Source organism: Spermophilus citellus, assembly GCF_964194105.1.
Source record: "Spermophilus citellus genome assembly, chromosome: 12".
Taxonomy (NCBI): Eukaryota; Metazoa; Chordata; class Mammalia; order Rodentia; family Sciuridae; genus Spermophilus; species Spermophilus citellus.
The window spans coordinates 81,752,984-81,780,550 of NC_138198.1; the positions used below are offsets into that span (position 1 = coordinate 81,752,984).

At 33.1% G+C, this 27,567-nt stretch overlaps 1 protein-coding gene across 2 annotated transcripts in view; it reads left to right on the forward strand.

Annotated features, from left to right (window-relative positions):
* The window catches only part of MIB1 (MIB E3 ubiquitin protein ligase 1), a 143,663-nt gene extending 116,386 nt beyond the window's left edge, over window positions 1-27,277 (forward strand). Inside the window, exons 14-22 of one of the 2 annotated variants that reach the window (XM_081262806.1) lie at window positions 2,388-2,474; window positions 4,355-4,516; window positions 8,858-9,039; window positions 11,140-11,332; window positions 13,180-13,258; window positions 15,157-15,270; window positions 16,940-17,040; window positions 20,976-21,147; window positions 26,560-27,277. In XM_081262806.1, the coding sequence (XP_081118932.1) occupies window positions 2,388-2,474; window positions 4,355-4,516; window positions 8,858-9,039; window positions 11,140-11,332; window positions 13,180-13,258; window positions 15,157-15,270; window positions 16,940-17,040; window positions 20,976-21,116 (1,059 nt within the window). In that variant the 3' untranslated portion in view covers window positions 21,117-21,147; window positions 26,560-27,277. Of the gene's footprint in view, window positions 1-2,387; window positions 2,475-4,354; window positions 4,517-8,857; window positions 9,040-11,139; window positions 11,333-13,179; window positions 13,259-15,156; window positions 15,271-16,939; window positions 17,041-20,975; window positions 21,711-26,559 lie in introns of those variants that run through there. The other variant, XM_081262805.1, reaches the window with a different exon arrangement.
* The last annotated feature ends 290 nt before the right edge of the window (window positions 27,278-27,567 follow it).

Here is a 27,567-nt window from a genome sequence, read left to right on the forward strand (position 1 = left end):
CTCATAACCAGTCATTTCACCTCTAAACCTTCTTGCGTAATGTCACTCAAGAGTTTTTGGAGGACATCTAGTATCTAAAGCATAACAAGATATATATAAACACCTTTTATATTTTACTTACGTATTGTGTGACTTTGGTTAAATTTATTTATTAGTTTTAGTAGATTATTCTTTATAGATTCCTTAGTATTTTCTAAAGATAGTTCTGTAGATCAAAAGAACAGGAGATTACATAAGTAAAATCACATATATGGTCAGTTAATTTTTGATGGAAGTGCCAACGTAATGGAAAAAATAGATTCTCAAAAGTGATATTAGGGGAAAATAGGTATCTCTAGACCAACAGAAACAAAAAACCACCCCCCCAAAAAAAATCTTTGATTTTTTTTTTACCTTATGCCTTATACAAAAATTAAGTGGGTCATACACCTGACTATAAAAGCTTAAAGCATAAAAACTTTGTGGGAGAACATAGGACAATATCTTCTGATTTGGAGGTACACAGAATTCTTAAGGAGTCAGGAAGACATAATCCTAAAGGCAAAAAAAAAAAAAAAGAAGAAGAAGAATGAATTGGACCTCATTAAAAAAAATAAACTTGTCTCTCATTAAGATAATATCAGGAAAGTACACTAGGGAAAACTATTTACAAAGTATATGTCTGATGAAGGACCAGTATTCTGGTTATATAAAGAACTTTTACAATTTAAGTATAAAAGGATGAATATCTGTGTAAAATAGACAAAAGATGTAAACACTTTACCAAAGGAGATTTCAGTTAGCACACAAACATATGAAAGTGTGATTGGTCATTAGAGAGACAGAAATTACAACCACTAGAATGGCTAAAATTAGAAAGTTCAGCTAAACCAAGTGTTGATTAGAATGTGGAGTAATTAGAATTCATATATATCGCTGGTGTTTTTTAAAGCAACCACTTTGAAAAACAACTTGGTGAATTCTTACAAAGATAATGTGTATTCACTATATGACCTAGCATCCGCACTACTAGGGTTGTACCCAAGAAGAAACATTTCCACACAAATACTTGTATTAAATGTACATAGCAGCTTTATTCAGAATAGCTCCATCCTATCAGAATAGCAAAATCTAAATGATAGAGAAGCTCAGGAAACTTCAAAAGAAAATCCCCCGTTGTTCACATTTATATGAGAACAGACATGATAAGATCAAGTACCTCAGGACCATACTCCAAGAAACAAATATTATAATAAGAACAAAGAAGGAACTCCCATCTTTCAAAATATGATGCAGTGTTACTGGAGTATCAACTCTACTTGATACTGCAAGCAAAGGCATAGGTGGCTATTAAAATTGTCATCAGAGGGCATGAATAGTTTTAAGACTGAAACAAAACAATATCTTCTGAATATTTTACTCTTTTTATTTATGTGGTGTCAAGAGTCAAACCTAGGACTTTGCATTTGCCAAGCAAGTGTTCTACCACTGACTTATATCGACTTATATCCCAAACCTCTAGCTCTTTTCTTAATTTTACTTAATTTTTTTATTATACTAGATATTGTGTTTAGGCAGTTTTACATGTTAACTTTCTTAATCTTTACATAAACGCCATGAAATAATTGTGGTTGCCACCTTAGAACTGAGAAATAGGTATGAAATGGTGTAATGCTTGCTGAAGTTCACATAAATGACAGAGCTTGAACCACATAAATGACAGAGCTTGAACCAAGGCCCCCTGACTCACAAGTTCAGTTGCTTTGCTCCTCAGGTCCTTTTCCCTATGCTTAGGCTTCAGCTGTTCTTTATATAGTCCTTTGTTCTCATTAATCAATACCTGTTCTCATAAAAGTCCTGTAGGATACTGGATAGGACTTCCTGCTCTCTGTTTAGTACTTTTTTTTTTTTTAATGTACTAATTAAATATCATCTTCTTCTCATCTCAAGCAAAGTTTCTTTTCATAGAATGTGGAAGAGCTTAGTTATGTAACAAGAACAATTGAACTTATCAGGTCATTAGAGTAAATCTAAAGCCACTATCAAAACTCAGTAGCTTCAGAAGTCTTTACAGTTCAGAGGAGTTGATTGTTTCTGTCACTGTATAATGGAGATTGAAAGAGAGTTTTGTTTGACCTCTACTATTCTTTGCCCTTTGTTCTTGGATGGAATCACTATAATAGAAAAAAGAATGTTTTAAACCTGTTCTTCTACTTTAGAAATTTACTGCCCCATCCATTTTCCCTATAGTAACAGGACCTGTTATCCTATAAGAATGATATCATTTTAGCTTTGAAGGAGAAGATGGTCAACAGTATCCAGTGTTGTTTATTTCTTATGAATAATTAATTAACTGTTCTTTACTGTTGTCAAAATATAACCGCCTAAAATTTTTTGTTGTTCTTCAGGGTAATGCAAACCTAGATATCCAGAATGTGAACCAACAAACTGCCCTACACCTTGCTGTTGAGCGACAACACACCCAAATTGTTAGGGTAAAGTATTTATTGACATAAATATAGGCTTACAGATTTTTAAAAAATGAATAACTTTATTTTATTTATTTTTGTATGTAATGCTGAGGATCAAACCCAGTGCCTCCTACATGCTAGGCAACCTGCTTTACCACTGAGCCACAATCCCAGCCGCTTACCGTTGTATTTTTATCCAGAGTTTTAGAACTTCTTGAAAATTGAAATGATATAGTGTTAAACTTCTCAAAAATGGGCTGGGTGTGGTGGCACACACCTGTAATCCCAGTGGCTTGGGAGGATGAGACAGAAGGATCACGAGTTCAAAGCCAGCTGTAGCAAAAGTGAGGCACTAATCAACTCAGTGAGACGCTGTCTCTAAATAAAATACAAAATAGGACTGGGGATGTGGTTCGTGGTTGACTGCCCTAGAGTGTTCCCCCCACATCCCAAAATGCATAGTCTGTCACAAAATTTTAGGGTAATATTTTGCATAATTTGGGTAATTTCTAGCAAAATTCTAAGTTCAAAGTCTATCATTCTATTACATTTCTGAATTCGCAGAATATTAAATGAGAAAATTTCAGTGTAACATGTAAATTAGTTTTAAAAAGCATATTCCCTTTTAATGTGTATAACAGAGTAAAATACAAATGAATAGCTTCAGCTGGACATTTGCTGCTATAAATTCCAAAACAGCTGAGATGTATTTTTATTTTACTAATCTGATGATCCAAAAAAAAAAAAAAAAAAAGAGTTGGAAGAGTATTGGTTTAAATATTTTTGTAGCGCAGTGGTTCTTCAAGTTTGGAGGCTGAAGCAGCAGCATCAGTATCACCTGGGAACTTGATGGTAGGAAATTTTATTATTTTTAGTACTGGGGATTAAACCCAGAGTTGCTCTACTGCTGAGGCACACCCCCAGCCCTTTTTATTTAGTTACTTGTTTTGAGGCTGGGTCTCAGGCTGGTCTTGAACCTGTGATCCTCCTGCCTCAGCCCCCTGAGTTGCTGGGATTATAGGTGTGTGCCACCCTGACTGGCTCTAGAAAAGTAATTCTTGGGCCTTACCTCAGAACAAACAAATCAGAACCTTTAGGATTCTGATGGAAAAAATCCCTAGTTTAAAAATTACACAGGTACTTCTGATGATTTTTCAAATTTGAAAAATATTGGAACATAGAAAAAAATAACATAATTTGCCAAGACAAGTAAGACGTATGCTTGAGATTGATTTCTACAGATGGTATTTTTCTAAATATCTCATTGATGTTATTTGTAGAAAGGATAGGAAAATTATTAGAGTACCATAAGCAGAATCTTAAATAAATGTATCTACTGCTTAAGTCATTTATTGAAATATGTCTGCTATGCATTTTATCAAAAAGGTTGTATTTTAGCAAACACTGTTTCACATTTATTTTTTGAAATCCTTTTGCCAAAATATCTTCATTTATCTTCCATGATATTTGGACTTGCCTCATGAGGATACATTTGAAGAAAACTGACCAAAGAGAATACTTCTTTGTTTAAATAATAGAAGAATTTTGAACAGTATGATTTTTTCCCCTAAGAGCTTAAAAAACTTAATCTAAAATTAAAAGTAGAAAACAAAGTCCCCAATTTACCCCAGTTTTCATTTTCAGAGTAGATAAATTGAGCTGCATATTGATTCTCATTTCTTTCTGTTTTCTCCACTTTAATCTCTTTGAGTAACCAGAGCACATCATTCTTTGTAAGGAACCACAACACTGTAGAATAGTAGAAAGCAAAGACATCAAAATCATTAGCTTAATAGTAACTCCTTCAAGTAGGTACAGGGTGCTCTCACTGTTACTTTAAACACATAGAAGTTTCTTATGGGTGTGAACACGTTATTAACTTGAGATATCTCTTTCTCTTTTAGCTTTTGGTTCGTGCAGGTGCCAAACTAGATATTCAGGATAAGGATGGAGATACTCCTTTGCATGAAGCTCTGAGGCATCACACTTTGTCTCAGCTACGTCAGCTGCAGGATATGCAGGATGTGGGGAAGGTAGATGCAGCCTGGGAGCCGTCAAAAAACACAGTGAGTAAAGAGTCTTTCATTTAGTATCAATAGAAGCATATTCTAATGCAAGATCTTTTATTTACTACTCATCTAATCTGTATCTTATACAATATTTTATCAGATCTACATATTTAGAACTTTAGTTTATGATTGGGTACGGTGGTGCATGCCTGTAATCCTAGCTACTCAGGAAGCTAAGATGAGAGAATTTCAATTTCAAGGCCAGCCTGGGCAATTAAGCAAGACCCTGTTTCAAAAAAACCAAAACAAACAAACAACAAAAAAAAAAATGGATATGTAGCTTGGTGGTAAAGCTTCCCTAGGTTCAATCCCCAGTGCAGACAAGTAAACTACAGGAATTTTAGTTTATGAACGAAATGCTAGTCAGTACTACCTAAGTTGCCTCGACATTCTTAGGAAAAGTTGTTCAGTTCTTCTTTTTCAGTTTACAGCCTTTCAAATAGGCATGGAATGGTGTCGTCTTTTTTTAAATATTTATTTTTTAATTGTAGTTGGACACAATATCTTTATTTTTATGTGGTGCTAAGGATTGAACCCAGGGCCTGCATGTGCTAAGCAAGCGCTCTCCCGCTGAGCCACAACCCCAGCCCTCATCTTATGGTTTTGATTTGCATCTCCCTAATGATTACTGGTACTGAGTATCCTTCATATGCTTGTCACCACATATATTTGGTGAAATGTCTCCTCAAATCTCTTTTTTGTTATTTTGTTGAGCTCTTTTTGTTGTTTTGTTTGTGGTGTTGAGACTCAAACCCAGGACCTCTTTTATGTTAGCCAAGTTTTTTTTTTTTTTTTTTAACCATTGCGTCTGTTTAGTTGTTAATGTTTCAAGAGTTCTTTATATAATCTGAATACAAATTCTTTATCATATATGTGATGAGTAAATATTTTCTCCCTGTCAATGGCTTCTTCCCTCCCTCCCTCCCTCCCTTCCTTCTCTCTGTCATAACAATTGACACGATACTTTTGTAATTTTTTTGTATAGAAATGATAGCTTAGTCAGTAATGTTCAGAAATACTTGTTAAGGACTGGGGATATAGCTCAGTAGTGGAACACTTGTCTCCCATGTGTGAGGCCCTGGGTTCAATCCCCAGGACCACCAAAGGAAAATAGAAAAAAACTCTTCAAGAATTATGCATATAATTAGCGTATTCAGAAGTTGTCAGCCATTGAAGAGTGCAGTTATAAAAAGTGTAGCTAAACCACGGGTGGAAGTGCATCAGTTGAATATATAATTACTTCTGATGAATCCATAACTATTTTCTTCTCAAACAGAGGGCAACCAAGGTGAATGTTTAATTTTTTCCACCTTTTCACAAACTTAGGTTATTCCATTCTTCTTAGCTCTAAGAAGTAAGGCTCCATTTAATCCATGGTTTTCTCAAGATCCTTATCTGGATCTAAATGGTTTGGATTCAAGGTCAAGGGGCCACATCTGTTAATGGCCTTCTTGCCAAGTTGAGTCTTGGGATAGTGCAGGGTATGACATGCAAGAAACAAGGAGTGTGTGTGTGTGTGTGTGTGTGTGTGTGTGTGTGTCTTGTCTTTTCCTTCTTTTAATAGGGTTTTGATTTTTTTTTTTTTTTTTTTGAGATGGTGTCTCAGTAGTTGCCCATGTTGAATTTGTGATTATCTATCTGTCTCAGCCACCTGAGAAGCTGGGATTACAGGCAGGCTTAATACTGAGCCTGGCTTTAAACAGTCTTTATGGCAGAGCACAGGTTCTTAATTTGGGTGAAATCTAGTTTTATCCTCTTCTTTTATTTGTGCTTTTATGTCCTTTCTGAGAAATCTTTGCTGAACCCAAGATCACTAAGGTTTTCTCTTGTTTCATAGAACTTTATAAAGTTTTAGCTATTATATAGTTCAGTCTGTGGTTCATTTGAGTTAATTTTTTTTTAAACAGAGAGAGAGAAAATTTTTTAATATTTATTTTTTATTTTTCAGTGGACACAACATCTTTATTTTATTTTTATGTGGTGCTGAGGATCGAATCCAGCACCCAGCGCATGCCAGGCGAGCGCCCTATTGCTTGATCCACAAGCTAATTTTTTTAAAAATACTTTTTTAAGATTTGATGGACCTTTATTTTATTCACTTATTTATATGGGTGCTAAGAATCGAACCCAATGCCTCACACTTGCTGGACAAGTGCCCTACCACTGAGCTACAACTCCAGCCCTTGAGTTAATTTTTACATATAGTATGACATATGGGTCAGAGTTAGTTTTCTTTTTTTATATATATAGAAAATTTTAATGACAAATAACAAGCTTGATGGAGTGAACATGTACAATTCTGCACCTATTACAGAATAATCATTCTTTTTTTAATGTTTATTTTTTAGTTTTAGGTGGATACAATATCTTATTTTTATGTGGTGCTGAGGATTGAACCCAGTGCCCCACGCATACCAGGCGAGCATGCTACCACTTGAGCCATATCCCTAGCCCCAGAATAATCATTCTTAAGCACTCATGAATCATTTATAAAAGTTGGACTGTGTTTTAGGCACTAAATCAAGAATCTGTAAATACCAAATAATTTCTTTTAATGAGGTCAGTTTCTTTTACCACCATGCAATTAAGTCAAAGAAATATAGTAAAAATATGATTTTAAATATCTTCACATTTGAGATTTTAAAAGCATTTCATAGTCTTTTGTTCAGAACAATGTTAATTAAAGTGCAAATTAAGAGTCTCAAAGTTGACTCAAGTATTCACACCTAATGTTAACAGAGAATCAGCAAGGGGTTATCAGCTAAAGTAAGATAGAAGTCGGGCTGGAGTTATGGCTCAGTGGTAGAGCGCTTGCCTACCATGTGTGAGGCACTGGGTTCAAACCTCAGCACCACATAAAAATAAACAAACAAAATAAAGGCATTGTGTCCATGTACAACAACAAAAAAATAGAAGTAGCATTTTATTATTTATCAAGGTAGAAGACATTTTGTCTCATATTTAAATGTAGACACTTAGGACTTATTTCTTCACTTCTTTCCATTTCAGTTTATTTACTAGTAATGTTATTTACACTGTCCTATAATATCATCTCATTCACAATAAAATTTCTTTTGGTTTTGGGAAAAAAAAAGTATTTAATACTAATTTTAAACATTTACTTTTAGTGTTTAAAGTTTTTTTATTGGTATTTATTAATTATAAGTAACATTAGCTTTCATTTTCTGGGTCTTCTTTTTTTTTTTTTTTTCACTGTACACAATTGTAGCACAACTTTTCATTTCTCTGGTTGTACATGACGACATAGCTGTCACCCATTATGTGCAGTCATACATGTACCTAGAGTAACGACTCCATCTCATTTCTACCATCTTTCCTGCCCCCATGCTCCCTCTCCACCTCTCCCTCCCCTTTGCCCAGAGTTCATTTTCTTGCTTGTGGAAATTCAGTTCCTGTGCCATTTGTTGAAGACTGTTTATTCCTACTGAACTGTCTGTGTACGTTTATCCAAAGTCAATTAACGATGCATTTGAAGGTCTCTTTGGATTTTGTTCTTTTCATCTGTTTTTAGCTAGGAGATGCCAGCTCAACTGTCTTGATTATTGTAGCTTTATAATGTAGAAATAAAATAGTGTAAGTTGTCCAATTTTCTTCTCCTCCCTCAAAGTGTAGCTATTCTAAGTCCTTTAGATTTTCACATAAGCGTTTGAATAGTTTTTTTAAAATATAAAGCATTCTGAGACCAAAATGTTTCAGAATTGCTGTCTTATTGTATGGCTGTGGGTGTATTTTCTAACTCCTTTGTGCCTCCCCTTTTTCTCATTTTAAAATGGAGAGAGGGAAGTATCTGCCTACAGAATCTGCTATAAAGATCATGGAAAGTATTTGATGTAGTATAGTACTGAATACATTATAGATGCTCAGTAAATTTATAGTTAGTTTCTTTTCTCAGCTGTCTTTCTCTTCATTATTTCAAGTTGGTTTCTAGCCATCTCCAGAGCCAAATTGAAGAGAAAAGAGAACTATTTCTTCAGTATCTCAACCAGAAGTCTTGTTGTTGAGTTTTATTGGCCTTAATTGACCTGATTGGGATTGTGTATTTGTCCCTGAACTACTTACATAGGTGGGGTGGATATCTGATTGGACTGAGCCACTTTTTCCACTGTTACAACTGGAGGATAAGTCAATTTTCAAATTATATGCCTATGAAAATTGAGGGATATAGGGGAAAGAGGACTGAATGATAGAAAGGAAACTCATAGATATTCACCACTTGTGCTCCTGTGCAAGCACACATATATGTATATAATATACTATAGTAATAATTGATAGCAGACTCCTAATGAAAAAATCATGGTTCTTTTCATCTGATTTCAGTTAATAATGGGACTTGGTACCCAGGGGGCAGAGAAGAAGAGTGCAGCATCTATTGCCTGTTTCTTGGCAGCCAATGGCGCTGACCTTAGCATTCGAAATAAGAAGGGTCAATCTCCACTTGATCTCTGTCCTGATCCAAGTCTCTGCAAAGCGTTGGCAAAGTGTCATAAAGAAAAAGTCAGGTGTGTATTATTTATTATCATAAACTTTAATATTCCATAAAGTATTATGTGGTTATATAATAGAGGAATTGAAAGTGTCTTTGTACAATTCCTGTATCCTTTTGTTGCTCCTTTCTTTCCTGAAAAGTATCTGTTATTTCATGTTGTTTTCCATGTTGTTAAGTGTACTGCTTTATGCACAGTATGTTCAAGATACTTTTCTAAAACTACTGATTTTCTAGGAATGTATGTGTTAGAAGAATTTATCTGTAAGAAAAGGTGTTCAAAGCCAGCCTCAGCAAAAAGGAGTCACTTAGCAACTCAGTGAGAACCCTGTCTTTAAATAAAATACAAAATAAGGCTGGGGATGTGACTCAGTGGTGGAGTGCCCGAGTTCAATCTCTGGTACCAAAAAAATGAAAGAAAGAAAGGAAGGAAGGAAGGAAGGAAGGAAGGGAGGGAGGGAGGGAGGGAGGGAGGGAGGAAACATGTTACTAGTAAATTTTCTGTGACATTAGATATATTTAAAATTTTAATATTTTTCTAAAAGGGACAATTTATATTTTATGAACAAAATACATCTCATACTAAACTTGGTAACAATTCTAGCATACTGAATAGAGCCTGACAGGCACTCAATGAAGTATCAATGAAGGATTGAAACGGTGAACAAATAAGGGAAACCAATTCCTTGTGGAGTTTTCTCTAAAGATGATTATTTCACATTTGCCTTTTTTTCTGAAAGTAAAATATGTCAGTGATATTTTTATGATTTAAATATTTTTCTCATGAGCTGTTGTAGATATACAAAAAGGAACACATCTCTACTGTTTTATCATAATATTGCTATGCAATATTATCGCCCTTTATGTCCATTTCTTGTTGCTAAACATTTCAGTGGATATCCCTTGACCTTTGTGTTCTCTTCTCATAATTTATGTGTAGTGATAAAATGGCATCTCTTTGGAACCCATGCATAGAGCTGTGTTATTGGCGAATGTGATATAATGAGATATGTGTATTTAAGTGTATACTTAAGGAATATTAAATTCTATTAAGAAAGATGCATCTATAGATAGATACAAGGTACTATAATAATAGTGTTTACATAAACCTAGAAACACTGTAATAACTTTTTAACAGTGGAGCCAAGGATAGAACCTGTGTGTTTTCATGAGTTTCTGAAGCTTATAGTAGAAACAGTACTTTTTCTGTAGGTGTAATTAGTCACACATATGTATTTCTGTGTTTTGTATCTATATTTTTATAGATATATTTTGTCTTTCTGTAACATAATTTTATACTCCTTAAGGATAAACTTAATGAAATGTCCAAAAAGCAGCTGGAGTGTCATAGTTTTTGAAGTGTTCTATAAGTTGTGGACTCTGGTAATGCCTCATCTTGTCTTTAGTTAGTATAACTAACATAGTTGCTAGTTAGAATTTTTGTTTTATTCCTAGTCCTCCTTCTGCTTTTATATGTGTGTATGTATGTATACACACAACAGATTCTGAGTATTGTTTATGTTAAAATGTTTTTTATTTCTTTGTTAGAAGATTCATCCTTTTCTATTGAGGAGGATTCATGTAGTTCGAAGTTTGAAATAGTAGTAGAAGCAGATAGAGATGTATATATAGATAAATAGATAGCAAAATACAATATACAGGATTTCGTATGAACACTTGATTTTTTTTAACATAAACAATTGTTTTTGCATATACTAATAGTGCTGTGGATTTTTTTTTTCCGAGAGAGAGAGAGAATTTTTTAATATTTATTTTTAGTTTTCGGTGGACACAACATCTTTATTTTTTTTATATGGTGTGGAGGATCGAACCCAGCGCCCTGTGCATGCCAGGCGAGTGCATTACCGCTTGAGCCACATCCCCAGCCCTACTGTGGATGTTTTAAAGACAATTAGTGAATTTGTTTCTGAAATTTAAAAAAAATAGTTATAGATGGACACCATACCTTCATTTTGTTTATTTATTTTTATGTGGTGCTAAGTATCCAACCTAGTGCCTCACATGTGGTAGGCAAGCACTTTACTATTGAGCTACAACCCCACCCTGTTACTGAAATATTTCGATGGGCTTAATTTGGAATATTTTCCTTTATTAGTGGTCAAGTGGGTTCTCGGAGTCCTTCTATGATCAGTAATGATTCTGAAACCTTAGAAGAATGTATGGTGTGCTCAGATATGAAGAGAGATACTCTTTTTGGCCCTTGTGGACATATTGCAACCTGTTCTTTATGTTCTCCACGAGTCAAAAAATGCCTCATCTGTAAAGAACAAGTTCAGTCCAGGACAAAGGTAATTTTTTTTATATAGTAGTTTATCATTTTATGAAGTTCTTTGAGACTATAAATAATGATAGAAGAGACTATCTAATATGATTTGTTCTTCCAAGTAACATTTTCAAATATAAGAATGTATAATTTATACATTTATTAGGAATAAGAATTTCTGAATTTATTGCTGGTTTACAGTTTTATCTTAGTTTGCCAACATAATTTATTATTTGAATGTAACTTTTACTCTCAGAAAAAATTTTTAGTTCAATGTTTTTCCTTTTTTATACCTGAAGTTTTACAGTTAAAAAATATTATCTACTGTTTTTCTTCCAAAGCCCTCTGTAACCTAAAGATTTGTGTAAATCTACTTTATATTGTATACTGTGAAATTTTCAAACCTGTAGAAAAGTACGAGAACTAAAATGCCCACCCAGCAGTTTTGCTGGGTTGATTTTAGAGTGTTTGACTATAAAGAAATAGTGACCCCAAGTGGTTAAAAGGCAATGAACATATTCATGAAAGTAAAACAAATAATAAAACTGGTATTTTGTTGGATTTGGAAGCATGGATTTTATAGCAATTAGAGAATTACAAACACATAAAAAATTAACATGGATCATTTCTGTTGAAATTGCAAAAATAAGTTTCCAAAAAATGCTAACAAGAAAAGTATGAAATAGTCATTTTCTAAACACTGCTGGAGGCTGGGAGGCCATTCTGACATATCACATGCTTTCACTTAATAATTCCACTCCTGGGAGGAAAATTATGCTTTCAAAGATTTTTTTTTAATGGGAGAATGAGTAAATATATGGTTGTTAAATCAATTTACTATATTAAACTCTTTAAAAACAATGTTAGATGATTCAGTGTTGGGGCTAGATTTAGAATCCAGCAATAATAGGTTCCTAACTAACCATGTTTTACTGAATTCTGTTATTACTTCAACTATGTAAATTCTGTGTACATATTTAAGCGTAAGTTGAGAAAGTTGGGGAGGGGGCGTGTGCAAGAGTACACTTGCACATGGGTATGTGAGAATGCATGTGAGCATATGCTTGGAATTTTGGGAAGTTATAGGTGGGTGGTGGTTATCATTTTTGGAGAGTAGTTTTAAATGACACAAGAAAGAGCTAAATATGACCTTGTGTTAGAAAAAGAATGGATAGTAGACCAATGTGAAGCCAAGGGCACTAGAGATTGGGTGAGGGGAAAAAAGAAACCAGAGCCAAGGTCGTTAATAGTCACACATCAAAATTGAATTCATCTAGTAGATATGAAGAGAGGAGCTAACATTGAGAGAAATTATAGAAAGATTGGAAGACTTGTAGTTTAGGGAGAAAGAATAATCCAAAGCTTTGGGCCTCAGGCAGTATGGGAATTGACCAACTTCCAAAATAGTGTGCTTTTAGAGTTCCTTATATGTACGTAATAGAAAAATCCCTCTTGAACTTTAACAATCTGATTCATCTGGCTAGATTTTTATTAATGTTAGATATCTATCTTCTCTTATTTATTTTTATACTCTGATTTGTTCATTATCCTATCAGTTCCCTTTCAAATGTAGTTTCTGGAAAAAAATTGAAGTCCAGCCCTTTCTTCTTGACTTCAGAGGAAATGAAGTTTTTCTACATGATTTTTTAGGTTGGGAAGGGAGACTAATGCAGAAATAGCTCCTGTTAAGGTAGAGTGCATAAATATGTGAAAATGAGCAACTAGGAAAGTAGAAGATAGAGGGGATGTGTGTATTAAGGACAGAGAAATGTAATACACATTTATATCCTGTATTTGGATATAAAAGGAGTTGTTAGAGTTATTAGATTTATCTATAGTTTTTTACTCTGTGCTTTTGCTTCTTCACTGTAGATTGAAGAATGTGTGGTATGCTCTGACAAGAAAGCAGCTGTTCTTTTTCAGCCTTGTGGACACATGTGTGCTTGTGAGAGTAAGTAGCCTGTATGAAACTTCCTCAGTTATAATTACAATAATATGAAGTGAAACAAAATTTATAGAATATATATAGAGATATATATATTCAATCTCTCTATATATTCTATCAGACTGATAGAATATCAGACTATCAGCTATTTTCCTTTGCTTGGAGTAGTAGATGAGGCTGAATATACTCTGTTGTATCAGTTTGGATTTTTTAAAATAAATTTAAATTTATTTATTCTAAATTGTTATTTATGCATTTCAATTCATAGTACACATACAGAGCATAATTTTTCATGTCTCTGGTTGTATACAAGGTAGAGTCACACCATTCATGTCTTCATACATGTACTTAGGGTAATGATGTCCATCGCATTCTACTGTATTTCCTACCCCCATGCCCCCTCCTTTCCCTCCCCTTTGCCCTATCTAAATTTCTTCTATCCCTCCCATGCTCCCTGCTGCCCTCATTATGGATCAGCATCCACATATCAGAGAAAACATTTGGCATTTGGGTTTTTGGAATTGGCTTAATTCATTTAGCATAATATTCTCCAGCTCTATCCATTTACCTGCAAATGCCATGATTTTATTCTCTTTTAATGCTGAATAATATTCCATTGTTTATATGTACCACAGTTTCTTTATCCAATTCATCTAGTGAAGAGCATCTAGGTTGATTCCACATTTTAGCTATTGTGAATTGTGCTGTTATAAACATTGATGTGGCTGTGTTCCTATAGTATGCTATTTTTAAGTCCTTTGAGTATAAACCAAAGAGCGGGATAGCTGGGTCAAATGGTGGTTCCAATCCCAGTTTTCCAAGGAATCTCCATAAATGGGATGAATTCAAACTTTCCATATTGGTTGCACCAATTTGCAATCCCACCAGCAATGTATGCGTATGCCTTTTCCCCCACGTCCTCAACAAAACTTGTTTATATTCTTAATAGCTGCCATTCTGACTGGAGTAAGATGAAATCGCAGAATAGTTTTAATTTGCATTTCTCTAATTGCTAGAGATGTTGAACATTTTTTCATAGATTTGTTGATTAATTGAATATCATCTTCTGAGAATTGTGTGTTCAGTTCCTTGGCCATTTACTAATGGGGTTATTTGTTTTTTTCGGAGTTAAGTTTTTTGAGTTCTTTATATATCCTAGAGATTAGTGCTCTATCTGATGTGCGTATGGTAAAAATTTGCTACCAAAATGTTTGTTCACCTCACTGATTGTTTCTTTTGCTGAGAAGAAGCTTTTTAGTTTGAATTCATCCCATTTATTGATTCCTGATTTTATTTCTTCTGCTATAGGAGTCTTTTTAAGGAAGTCGGAGCCTAATCTGACATGATGAAGATTTGGGCCTACTTTTTCTTCTGTTAGGCACAGGGTCTCTAGTTTAATTCTTAGGTCCTTGATCCACTTTGAGTTGAGTTTTGTGCATGGTGAGAGATAGGGACTTAATTTTATTTTGCTGCATATGGATTTCCAGTTTTCCCAGCACCATTTGTTGAAGAGACAATCTTCTCCAATAAATGTGTTTGGCGCCTTTGTCTAATATGAGATAACTATATTTATGTGGGTTTGTCTCTGTGTCTTTACTATTGTCTTTACTATGTGTCTTTACTATTTGTCTCTGTTCTTTACTGTTGGTCTACAAGTCTATTTTGGTGTCAATACCAAGTCGTTTTGTTACTGTTGCTCTGTAGTATAATTTAAGGTCTGGTATTGTGATGCTGAGGATCGAACCCAGTGTCTTGTGCATGCTAGGTGAGCACTTTACCACTGAACCACAATCCCAGCCCCTTATTAATGTTTTAAGTGTAAAATTTAATAGAAATAAGTAGCAAAAGTAATATTTTAATTGATGCTTTTCCTTGTAAGACATGTTTGTGTTACTAATTTGCAGATTGTGCTAGCCTAATGAAAAAGTGTGTACAGTGTCGGGCAGTAGTTGAACGGAGAGTGCCTTTTATTATGTGCTGTGGAGGAAAAAGTTCAGAAGATGCCGCTGATGATATCTGTAAGTGAATTTTCTTAAAGCATTTTCTTATTTGCTTTCTTGTTGGGATTTGCTTGAATATCTCTCCCCATTTATTTATTTTATTTATTTTTTAACAATTTTTAAAAAATATTTTCTAGTTGTTGACGTACCTTTATTTTTCATTTATTTATATGTGGTGCTGAGGATCGAACCCGGTGCCTCACACATGCTAGACAAGTGCTCTGCCACTGAGCCACAACCCCAGTCCCACTCTTCCCATTTTTAATACATTGTTGCTTTATGAAAAATAAGCTAAGTGAGTTGGATCCACACAGCGGGACCAGTATAGTTTTCTGGTGCTTTCGTTATAATTTTGAGATTATAGATTATAGACCTTAAAGTATATGTCTTTTGATGATCCTCATGTGTGGTATAAAGAATATTGTATTCTTGCTTAAAGAATATCAGCAGTAGAGCGTTTGCCTGGCACATGAGAGATCCTGGGTTCCATCCTCAGCACCACATAAAAATAAATAAATAAAATAAAGGTATTGTGCCCTACTACAATGAAAAAACTAAATATTTTTTTAAAAAAATGAATATTTGCTCTCTATTTTTAAGATAAAATTTTGGATGATGCTGGAGGGCGGGAAATCCAGGGCTTTGTGCATGCTAACTACATGCTGCTCCATTGAGGTACACATGAACCCAATTTAGTGTATCTTGAGGGGGAACATCATATTACAAGTTATTTTTTCAGTTTGCAAAAATATAAACCTGGTTTCTTTATGTTGAAGGTCTCCAAGTTTATTTAAGTTGTTTGTATTTTATGGAATAGTAGGAATGCTAAACTGTAACATAGCAAACAAGTAGAAAGATGAAAAATAATTACTTTTTAAATTTGATTTTGTCATACTAGGATTGAACCCAGCCAGGGCCTTATGCATGTGGGGCAAGTATTCTACCACTGAACTACGTCCCCAATCATTACCTTCAGCCTTTTAAATAATACAGCTGTTTAAAATTATTTTTTGTCTTTTAGCCAGATGGTTTCTTTGTTATATAAATGTGTTTTTGAACAGATGAGAAAAAACATTATTGTACTCACTTCTGTCCAAAGCTTTTGTCTTTTTTCACAAATAGAGCAGAATAAAAATCCCAGGGATGACCAGGAGCAAAAGACCAAGAATATAGAGAATAGGAAACATGAAATTAAGGATTTCCCTTTATTTTTGCAGTCTACTGATAAAGGCCTTTCTTGAGTTCCTCATTTCAGATCAGTAACAAGAAGCAAATTTGGACATAAAGAAAGGAGTTTTTTGTGTGTCTTCATAAAAATAATCTGAGAGACTTTAATTAGGACTGCCAAAACTGCTACCTGCTTTTTTGAGTTCTGTGGTATAGGAGCAGAGAAAATAAGCATGAAGTATATTTGTGAACTTCTAAACAAAGCAGGAAGAGCCTTGGAAAACCTAGAAGTCTGTGGATTGTTGTCTAACAGTGTTAAATAAAATTAGAAATTAATGTGCAAGCCAGTATTTTTGAAGCTTAAAGAATGTGACTATTATATCTATTGTCCAAGCATGAAAAAATTTTTAAAGATTCTTATATATAGTCTTGTTTTTAAATAAACAAAATAGTAATAATTTTAGAAATATCATTTTATGTTAAAACAGGAATAACTAAAATTTTTTTATCTCTGTTATAGCAAGCGGGAATATTCCAGTGTTACAAAAGGACAAGGATAATACCAATGTCAATGCAGATGTGCAAAAGTTGCAGCAACAGTTACAGGACATTAAGGAGCAGGTAATGATTTTGTTATGTTGAACAGTAGTTCTCAGATGCTATGGGATATTTTTTGGTAAAAGTAGTTGAATTTTCTCTAGGTAGCATAGTTTAAAGTATTGTATTACTTGTAGCATTTGAATATTTGTAATGAATAGTGTCAGAGCAGGAGATTTAGCCAGGTATTTTTCCAAAGTAGAAAACATGTAAATGACTAATAAATATGGGAAAAAATGCTCAACCACATTACTAACTAGGAAAACCACAGTAAGGGACCTTTTCAAATCTGTTAGAGTGGGGAAAGTCCAATCTAACAAAGAATGTATAGTAGCCATAACTCTTACACTGCTGGTGGAATATGAATTAATAAAAACACTTTGGAAGATAGTTTGTCATTGCCTAACAAAACTGAACAGGGTATTGTTTAGGAAGAAAAACTTGGAAAAAATCATATATGAGGCATTTAAAGTTAAGGGTAGTGGTTTTTCTTGACTGGAGGCACAAGGGAAGTTTCTAGAGCCAGTTACCTGAGTTTTATCACTTTGTGAGCTTTTATGATTTATATATATATTTGTGTATATGTGATACTTTGATAGAAAGGAAAGAGAGAGAGAGTGAGTATTTGCATAGTAAAGCAAATGCAAAATTCAGAATGGTGGTTATCAATAAATGGTGGATGGAAGGGATTGAGGAAGTTGTTGAAGGGGTTTCAAAAGTGAGAATAGCATTCCATACTTTTGGTTATGTTGTTTTTAATATCTTATACATATCAACAAAGGAGTATATCTACTCAATATTTAACCAAATCAACAAGAGAAAGAAACTGGCTAAAATTTGGAGGTATGAGGTACATAAGAAAGCAAGTCCTTTTTTGTTTTTTTTGGCCCGGCCTTAACTGTTCATTCAGTTTTTTGCTGCTGTGACTAAAAGGTCTGACCAGAAAAATTTTAGAGAAGAAAAGTTTATTTGAGGGCCCACAGTTTCAGAGGTCTTAGTCCATAGAAGGCTGACTCCATTCCTAGGGGCTTAAGGTGAGGCTGAACATCATGGCAGAAGAGTGTGGTGGGAGGGAAGCATCTCACATGGTAATCAGAAAGCAGAGACTCCACTCTCCAGAGACAAAATATATATCCCATAGCCACACTCCCAGTGAACCACTCCCTCCTGCTATACCCCACCTGTTTCCAGGTACCACTCAGTTAATCCCATTAGGAATTAATTCACTGGTTAGGTTAATTAATTCACTGAATTAATTAATTCGATGAGAAAGTTATAACCCAATCATTTCTCCTCTAAACCTTCTTGCATTGTCTTCACACATGAGCTTTTGGAGGACACCACATCTAAACCATAATGCTTACCATTTGACCCAACAGCTTATTCTGATTCAAAGGTTTGAGCAGCAAAAAATGTTCTTTCTGTGATTTAGCATTACATCAGTATAACCATGCAGTTATAACTCAGTGAGTTCACTTTCTGAATTTATAAGAAAGTAACGTAGTCATAGATAGTAACCCAAGATAATGAATCACCACTGGTAACTAGTTTAGAATTGACTATAATGTATTTATTAGGCATTTAAATACCCATATGAAAAGATGAAAACTTTGATTGTGTTCATTTTCTTTTTTTAAATCCCATACTTAGCAATTGTTATATAGTAAGTAAGTAAGTAAGTAAGTAAGTAAAGATAAATGGGGTTTTAAAGGTTCTTAAGTAGATCAAAACATATCTGACTCATTTTGATACAAAATAAAACATTTTAAAGAATTCTGAATCTTCTAACATCTCCGTTTTTTCTCATTTCACTTAAAGTTGATCTTTTTCTTCTATGAAAAGCATTTTATCTTAGTATGAATTTAAATTTTGTGGATTTTTTGTTTGTTTGTTTGTTTTATTTTGCAGTGCTAGGGATTGAGACTATGATCTAGCATATGCTAGGCAAGTTCTCTACCACTGAGCTACATCCCTAGCCTTTTACGTTGAATAATGAAACTTTTTTTTCCTTTTACTAATTTATACATTTTATTGGAATAAAAGGTGAAAGATTTATGTTGTCTGAAGAGAAACCAGAGTATTATATGCACTGATGAGACTTAACTGAATTCTCTTATGGATCCTAAAAGAATAAATTCAGCTCTACTCTTTTTAGTGGTGCTGGGGATGAAACCGGGCATTGCACATTGCTAAGTAAGCGCTCTTCCATTGAGCTATAGCCCCAGCCTTCAGTACTACTTACATCCAAAGTTTAGCACCCCAAAACAAGTTTATTCTTTCTTAAAAATCCATATGATCATATTTTATCACCTTAGTATTTAGGTAGTTTTAATCAAACTAATTTTCTGAGAAATGTTGGGATTTCTTAGAGGAACACCTATTAAGGTTAATTAAGAAAACATCTGAGTAACTCTCTTCACTTAAATATCTCATCTTTCTATTACCACCTTGTCTCTTTAACAGACAAAAACTAATTTCAGTTGTAATTAAGAAAGTATTCATATTAGCTAGGCATGGTGGCACATGCCTATAACTCCAGCAACTTGGAAAGCTGAGGCAGGAGGATCCCAAGTTTGAGGCTAGCTTCAGCAATTTAGTGAAATCCTCTCTCAGAATAAAAATATAAAAAAGGACTTGGGATGTCTGATAACATAGCTCAGTAATCAGGTACTCCTAGTTTAATCCCAGTACCAAAAAGAAAAAGGATATTAATATTAAAGCAATAGGCACAGGCTACATAGATATATTTACTTTTAGAAATAAGAGGAGTTATTAATTATTTAGAATTCTAGAAAATTTAATGAAAATGAAACTGTTTTAATGATGTGAAAAAGGTGGTTTGGCTTTTTCAAAATCCAAAAGGATGTGATTTTTCTCTAGCTTTGCTTTTAGATGTAACAGTTTGCCTTGGAGGATCGGGGTAAACAATTTAAACCACAAGTCTTTTTTTTTTTTTTTTTTTAAACATTAATCTCTGGTATTGTCAAAGTTGGTAACTACATTGCCGTATAAGCTTCAAACCTATATGTCTTTTTTTTTTAATAGTTATTTTTTGTTGTAGTTGGGCACAATACCTTTATTTTAATGTGGTGCTGAGGATAGAACTCAGGGCCTCACACGTGGTAGGTGAGTGCTCTACTGCTGAGCCACAACCCCAGCCCCTTATATGTCTTTTAATCTAGACATTTTGCTTATGTATTTTTTTTCTGTTATTAGGGAAAAGATATAATTCAGAATGAAGTGTAGTATTAAGGTAAAATTTGTTATAAGATTAAATATGTTTTTGTGTATAAATATGACTTCCTAGAATATTTTCACATAAGTATACCTAACAAACTAAATTCTTCAAGTATGAAGTTTATTAATATGTAGCTAAGGGTAATTATTTTTAACTTAAGGAATTTGCATTGCTAGTAGAACAGTATAGCACATTTTAAGAGTAAGAGCTCTGGTGCTATGTAATCTGAATTTACATTCTGGCATACTGCTTGCCTTGAGGAAGGTTTGAACCCCATTAAGCTTTAGTTTCCTTGTTTTTTTTTTTTTTTTTTTTTTTTTTTTTTTTTTTTTTTTTAAACACAGGAGTGATGATAGTACTGAGATTGTATGGTATCTAGCCTCATTCTGGCAAGTGTTCATCTCTACACTGCTCCCACCCTCCAATACACCTGATATGTGGTAGTGTTTTCGTGCAAGAGCAGCTGAGTAGGACTGTTTTCATCCATTTCCTTTGTATTTTGTTTTATATTTAGTATTTACTTTATGTAGTACTTTGTATATTATCTCAATAGAACAACCAGTATTTATATTTTATAGGGATAACATTTTAAATTTTTAAAAAGCAACAAAATTATTTGAAACAACAACAAAAAAATTAATGACATAATGGAGTTGTCACATAGTACATTTTAAAATACAAAATGTCTCAGCATTTATTACTTTATTATCTCACATTATAGACAATGTGCCCTGTGTGTTTGGATCGTCTGAAGAATATGATTTTCCTCTGTGGCCACGGAACATGCCAGCTCTGTGGAGACCGAATGAGTGAATGTCCAATTTGTCGCAAGGCTATTGAACGAAGGATTCTTTTGTACTGACTAAGAAACACAGAGTGTTTTGTTAGCTGAAGTATGTGGTCATGGGATCTTTGTAAGCTTTTAAGCTAGTTGGAAGTTCTAATGAATTAATTTTTAATATCATAATTTCTTTACTAGAGTACAATTTGACTATCAATGTACTAGAAGAACAAAACTCTTCAGTTTTGATATCATGACTTTTGTTTATTTTTGTTTTCTTCTTCTTTTAAACTGGAAACATTAAATCCATGGTAATTCATAGGTAATTTCCTTTTAAGTTCTAAGGGGAAAATCCTTTAAGGATCTCCTTTTATTTTTCTTTTTATTGCATTTTCTCTTTATAAATTTGTTAAACTCAAAAAATGTACTTCCATGTACATTTGTATCTTTCAGTTTATTATGATTTTATACAATGAAATGGCATGGGTACTCTGAGATGTAATGCATCAAGTGAAAACAGCAAGTCAAATTATTATGTCACATGTTAAATGATAAAATTATACTACAAATTCCACATGATTAAGGGACTATTGAAGAGAAGATTCTGTTTTTAAGATAATGAGAAGTTATCCAAATGTTTGTTTCTGAAATCTTAGTATCATTGGAAGCATAGATTAAAAGGAAAACTGAATCAGATTACAGTTTTAAACAATCATAGTGAAGAACTGAAGAGGGGGGCAATAAAAAAGTACCTATTAACTGACCATTAACAGTTGCATTTCTAATATAAATTTATGCAGCCAGCCATTTAAAAATACCTGTGAAAAGTGTACTTCAGTTTTCCCTGTGATTACTTATCTGGGCTTGATCTAAACAGTGCAATGATATAGCCCCATTTGGGCCTCTGAGGTTCTATTCAGCTTGAATTCCTTGTCCAAAGGCAGCAATTTTTTCCTCTCTGTATCTATTAATTCTGACAGTATTACTGATTTTACCTTCATCAAAGGCCTTACTTCCATTATTCTCTCTCAAATAGTAACTCCTTCTATAATGAAAACAGTTTCTTTATATCTACAGATGAAGATATTATTTAAACTGCCAACAATATCCAAGATACAGTAAATAACTTAATAACTGATACTTGTTTAGAAAGAGTACCCAGACATTTATAGAAATATGTCTGATTGCCTGTATAATATTGGGGGGGGGGGTGCACACTTGACTCCAGAGCTTCTAATTGTTTTCTCTCCTTTGAATGAGTGATCTTTTGTATCTAGGGTAAATATATACACAAATGTTTTGAGGTTCCTTGCTGCTAGATTATTTTAAAAAATCAGCTGTTTACAATAATACCTACTATGTACTGTGTATAAGCATACTTCTAAGTATAGTGGATTTTTTTTTTGTAGTTTTTTTCGCCCTTTAAATCTGGCTAGCTTTTCTTATTTCTGTTTTTCTTCTGTAACACCTGAATGTGAAAATATGAAGTGTCTAGCCCTCATAGCACTGTTACTGGCTGTTTAATTATTAGCTGGCTGCTTGTGTAGTCTTAGCAATCCCATATCTGTGTTTAGCTGAGTAATCTTTATTATTTTGAATAGTAAAGTTTTTATAAATTTCAAATTTGAAACTTTATGTTGACTATTCAGTTATCTAGAAAGGGGCCACTGAGACTATTTTTAAAGTATATTTTGAATTTCGTTTTTTAAAAAGATGATGTTCACCTAGGGAGACAGACTTATTGCAAATTTGAAAAAAGCAGCAGTAGAGATTTTTCTTTTCTTCCAATCCATAGACTACACCCATATTTCCACTAGGTCAGCAGGTAAGAAGGGAGCACCTGGCTGACTCTTGTAATTTGGCCAATCTGAGAACTGTGGAAAGGCTTAGTTGTTTTTCATTGAAGTCTCCTTTGTCTTCTGAAGCTGCAGTGCTAAAATTTATATCCCTAAAAGGCAATATCATCTTCCAAGCTAATTTAATTATTTCCATCATATGAGAAATTGTTTTCTATTATAGAAGTTATAAAGTGACTATAAACTTCAGTGCTAAATACTTGCAGACTTTATTTGTATCACTTTGAAGTTTGTTTAATAAATAGAAAATGTTTTTCTTCATGTTTTCAAGCACCTAAAAATCAATGTTTTTTGAGTTTGTGAGAGAGAATAAGATTAAGAATTTAATCATTTAAGTGACTTTTCTCCAACTCACTGAAACTGCTACCTCTTATATGTCTTTTAGCAGTACTTTGCCAATTAGATGTTTCCTTCTCATTATGTAAACCTTTTTTATCCTGTGTTTAAAAGAACTGTTTTCCTAGAATCATTTAAAAAAAAACCATGCATTTATTTAAAAACTGTATTTATTGAGCTTCAGGGGCTAGATACACAACCTTGGGAAAAAAAGGGAGGGGTCAGCCTCTGAGTACTCTCAGAATTTATTGTGTGGCAGTTGTATATTTGAAGTCCTATCTGTAGAGGAAAGAAAGAAATCCAAAGGCACTGATAGCATTGCTTCCTAATGTTTTAGAAAACTTGTCAGTGAGTAATATTTGGATTCCCTTTCTATGCCCCCTCACCCTCCCACATTTTCTTCTTTATTCTTCTAAGACTGTCAGCTCTGTTACTCCAGACACACACAACTTACCAGATGGTGCTATCCTAATTGTATGTATTCACATCATTTAACATTTTTACTTATACTGTATACATATTTAATTTTGTCAGGAGCAAGATGTTCAAGAAAAGATAATTTTGTATTAGTGAAGGAACTTTATTAGACAAGTGTTTAGCTGGACAAATTATGCTTGAAATATTTTTAATTTTAAACATTGCGAATTAACCAGTTAGCTATTTGAAGCATAAAATTAATTGGTAGATAATATTGCAAATAACTTTGTCATATTTTTTAATGGCTTTAGCCATTAAGAGCATGCTAGCATATTGAAATGTTTGTTGCTTAAGATTTGTCCAGTTCAAATTTCAAAGCTTGCTGGGTCATTTTTAATGCACTAGAAACATCCTGCCTAGTTATGTGTTGCTTAATTGCTGTTCTTTGTTTATTCTGAATTCTGGACCCTTTTTGGACTAGGAATTAATTAAACTTAAAAAAACGAAGAGAACAGAAATGAGTCAGGGCATTGGGGTTGGAAAATGTGGGAAACAGAAAAGTCAATGTTTGAGTGTAGAAGAAAAAAAGAGGATCATGTAGATTTCATCAAAGCATTAGTGAAGAGAATATGCTTAATTGAAGAACAAAACGGGTCTCTTAACCAATCATTTAGTTTAGTTTAATAGACAATTGTTTTGTATATTATAGACTTTAACAGCTTGCTTTTTTTAATTCAAAAGGAAAAGCACTTATCCTCTCAGTGTCTAAAAGTGTTTTATAGTAATAATTTGTAAAAAATTGAATTTTGGAATAGATTTTTTTGCATTTTTTTATTGTGGTAAAAACATAAAATTTGCCATCTTAACTATTTCTAAGTGTACAGTTCAGTACTGTTAAATACATTCACATTGTTGTGAAACAGATCTCTAGAATTTTATCTTTGTAAAACTGAAATGTTTTACCCAGTAAACAACTCCTCTTTTCTTTCACTCCACTGTGGAATGGAATTTTGACCACGTATAAATTCAACACCTGATTTATTTAGTAGTTAGTGTTTGCACACTCTGAAGTCATGGTAAACGTCAAGTCTCTAAAATTTGGGGCAATAGCATTTCTCTCCCTCTGCCCCAATTGTTGTTAATAATAATTAGGTAGGTTTTAAATGCTTGTTTATTGAAAGAGTTTGTTGTTTCATTTTGAGTCAAAGGGGAGAAACATACAATAAGTATCACAACTAGGTAAACTTGGAATTTGTAGCAAATTGGGGGGAGGTAATAGACTTTCACAAATTATGTGTGCCTTGTTGAAAATGTCCATTGTCTTTAAATTTACCATCAAAGTTTCAGAATATGTTTTTCTCTCAAAAACGTAACCTAATTTTACTTGCTTGAATATTATGATAGGAATGCTTACTGATATTACTTGATAATATATATCCTTGGAACTTTAACACACACATATATATCAATGGCAGTATTAATGATTCCACTTGTACTTTAAAACATTAAATTTGAGGAAACTTTAATGTCTTGTGTATAGTGCTTTACTACAGTGAGGGGAGAAATTCTTTAGATTGAGCTTCAATGTACTGATAAATGGTTAGTAGTGGGTTAAACTGTAGTATAAATGTAAACTAGATGGTGGAGCTGATGCATTAAAATTGTAAGTTGCATTTTCTACCTCCTTTTCTGTCAGAGTATTACTTTTTCCATCATTTTTTCTTATGTGTGGTAAAGAGGAAATGAGAACCTGAGATTAAAATTGAGATTTTTATTTTGTTGGGAACTTAAGTGGTAGGTACAGGAGAAGTGACTTGTCACATTAATTTGGTGCCTGAATCCATAACTATAAGATAATTGGTGTGTACAAAATGTCTTAAGATAATATTGCTGAATATTTTAATTTTCCTGTATAGTCTCTTGATTTGTTTCATAAACATGACTTCTTTCCTCCAAAAAAAGATCTTATAATTTTTATAAAATAAATAAGTGTGCCATTTTGTTTGAGATATAATTTCAGGAAGCTATTGAAAGTTCTGACTCAGGGCTTTTTAACAGTTTAAGCAATTGTTAGTTTTTTGGAAACTCCATCTACATAATTCTTCAGTGCCTTGAAAGAATTATTAACTTGGCAACACTATTAAACTTTATAGAAGATGGTCTCTAGTACACGTGTGACATTATATACACGTTTAAAAGTCATACTACTTAATCTTGTGTCATAGCGATACCGCACATGTACTGGGTTTGCATAATTCTTTAAAGGAAGTTTTCTAGATTTGCACTTGATATTTGTTTTTTTTTTTAATATACTGATAATTTATGGCCATGACACTGTTACCAGAAAAATGTTTCTATGTTGTCATTATGCAAAGTGATCTACAAGCAATTTCTGGGAAGAGAGTGAGAGAGAAAGCTTACACAGTTTGCTGTTTAGTATTAATGGAGGATAAGTTTGGGAAACACAGATTGTGTTCCCCTCAAACGAAACAAAAAAAATGATACCATTTAAAAATATTTTTTAAGGAAATTATGAATTGCATGTCATTCTTCATTATAGTCTTAGAGACTAAATCCACAAAATTGTTTTTCTATGTTCAGTATGCTTGTGTCTTTCTAAATGCATTCTAATCAGTGATAGAAAACGGTTTTAGTAGTGTTTTGCTTTGTATTCATTATTTAGCTTTCAATATTGGATTAGGTTAAAAATCTTATTTGTGGATGTAGTTATGTATGGCAAAGGATTCTTGCTTACTATCTTTTGTTAAAAAATGCTAATAATAAGAGCTAAGCTTTTAAAAACAAATGCAGACATTTACCATGAATAAAACCTGTGGTGTAATATCATATAATGCTTTTCTCTGATTTTTTAAAACTATTCTTTATAGTAATATACATGAATTTTTATTTTTAAGGCATTTGAAAACAAATCTCAATACATCAAAAAAATCTATTATTGTTGGAAAGGAAATTACCATATCTTTGAGAGACAAGGACATTCATCTCCAACTCAATATAAGAAGTAAGCATCCACATCTAGAAGGCTCCCATTGCAATTGTTTACATTTCAGGTACCTCTATCTAAGGGCCAAAGAAGCTTTCATACTTAAACACCTCCACACTCTTTCAGGATAAAAGTGTGTTGTGAAAATAGTCTGAATAGGATAAACTTCATAAAAAGTAAATCAGTCAGGAAGACTCAGCTTTTCTTTTTAAAAAAAAACATCTTATTCCTCTTCATAACTCAGATGTAGATTTCATTTTCAAGGTAGACATTTTAGAGCAATGATTTCTTTGACTTTTATAGTGTTTTGTGACTGTATAAGTCATTGAATGGTTTAGGGGGTTATTTTTGCAAGTTAATATAAGCACTTATTTGTAGGTTGAGAGGTTGTCTAGTTCTAGTTCAAAAGATGTCCATCTCAGATGTTTAAGAGAAAAACCATCTAAACAAAATATTTTGTTTATTTGAAAAAAACATCTGTATTTCACCTTTAAAATTGTGAATTTATTTTGGATAACCTTTAAGTGTATTTTTTGTTTATTCTGTTGCTGTATAATTAGATATTTCATGCTGATATGTCTTTTAAATTGAAACTGTATAATAGCTTTTTGAAATAAAGAAATTTTAGAAAATCTGCTCTATATTTATCATTGACAATTATTCATCCTTCACAGAGGTTAAAATTACTTGATAGTTGTATAGTATGGTATTTTCCAAACTTAATGTTTAAATAATGTATTGTGGAGCAAGAATAAGTAGGAATTTATAATAAGGAATAAATGGATTAAAATAGAATACCAAAATTGATCTCTCAGGTAAATTTCTGAAGAATGGTCATTTCCTAACAGTTTCTCCCTTTATTTAAAAAAAAACAACTAGTTGATAAAATTCATTTTTCTTTTATTAAAGACAAAAATTA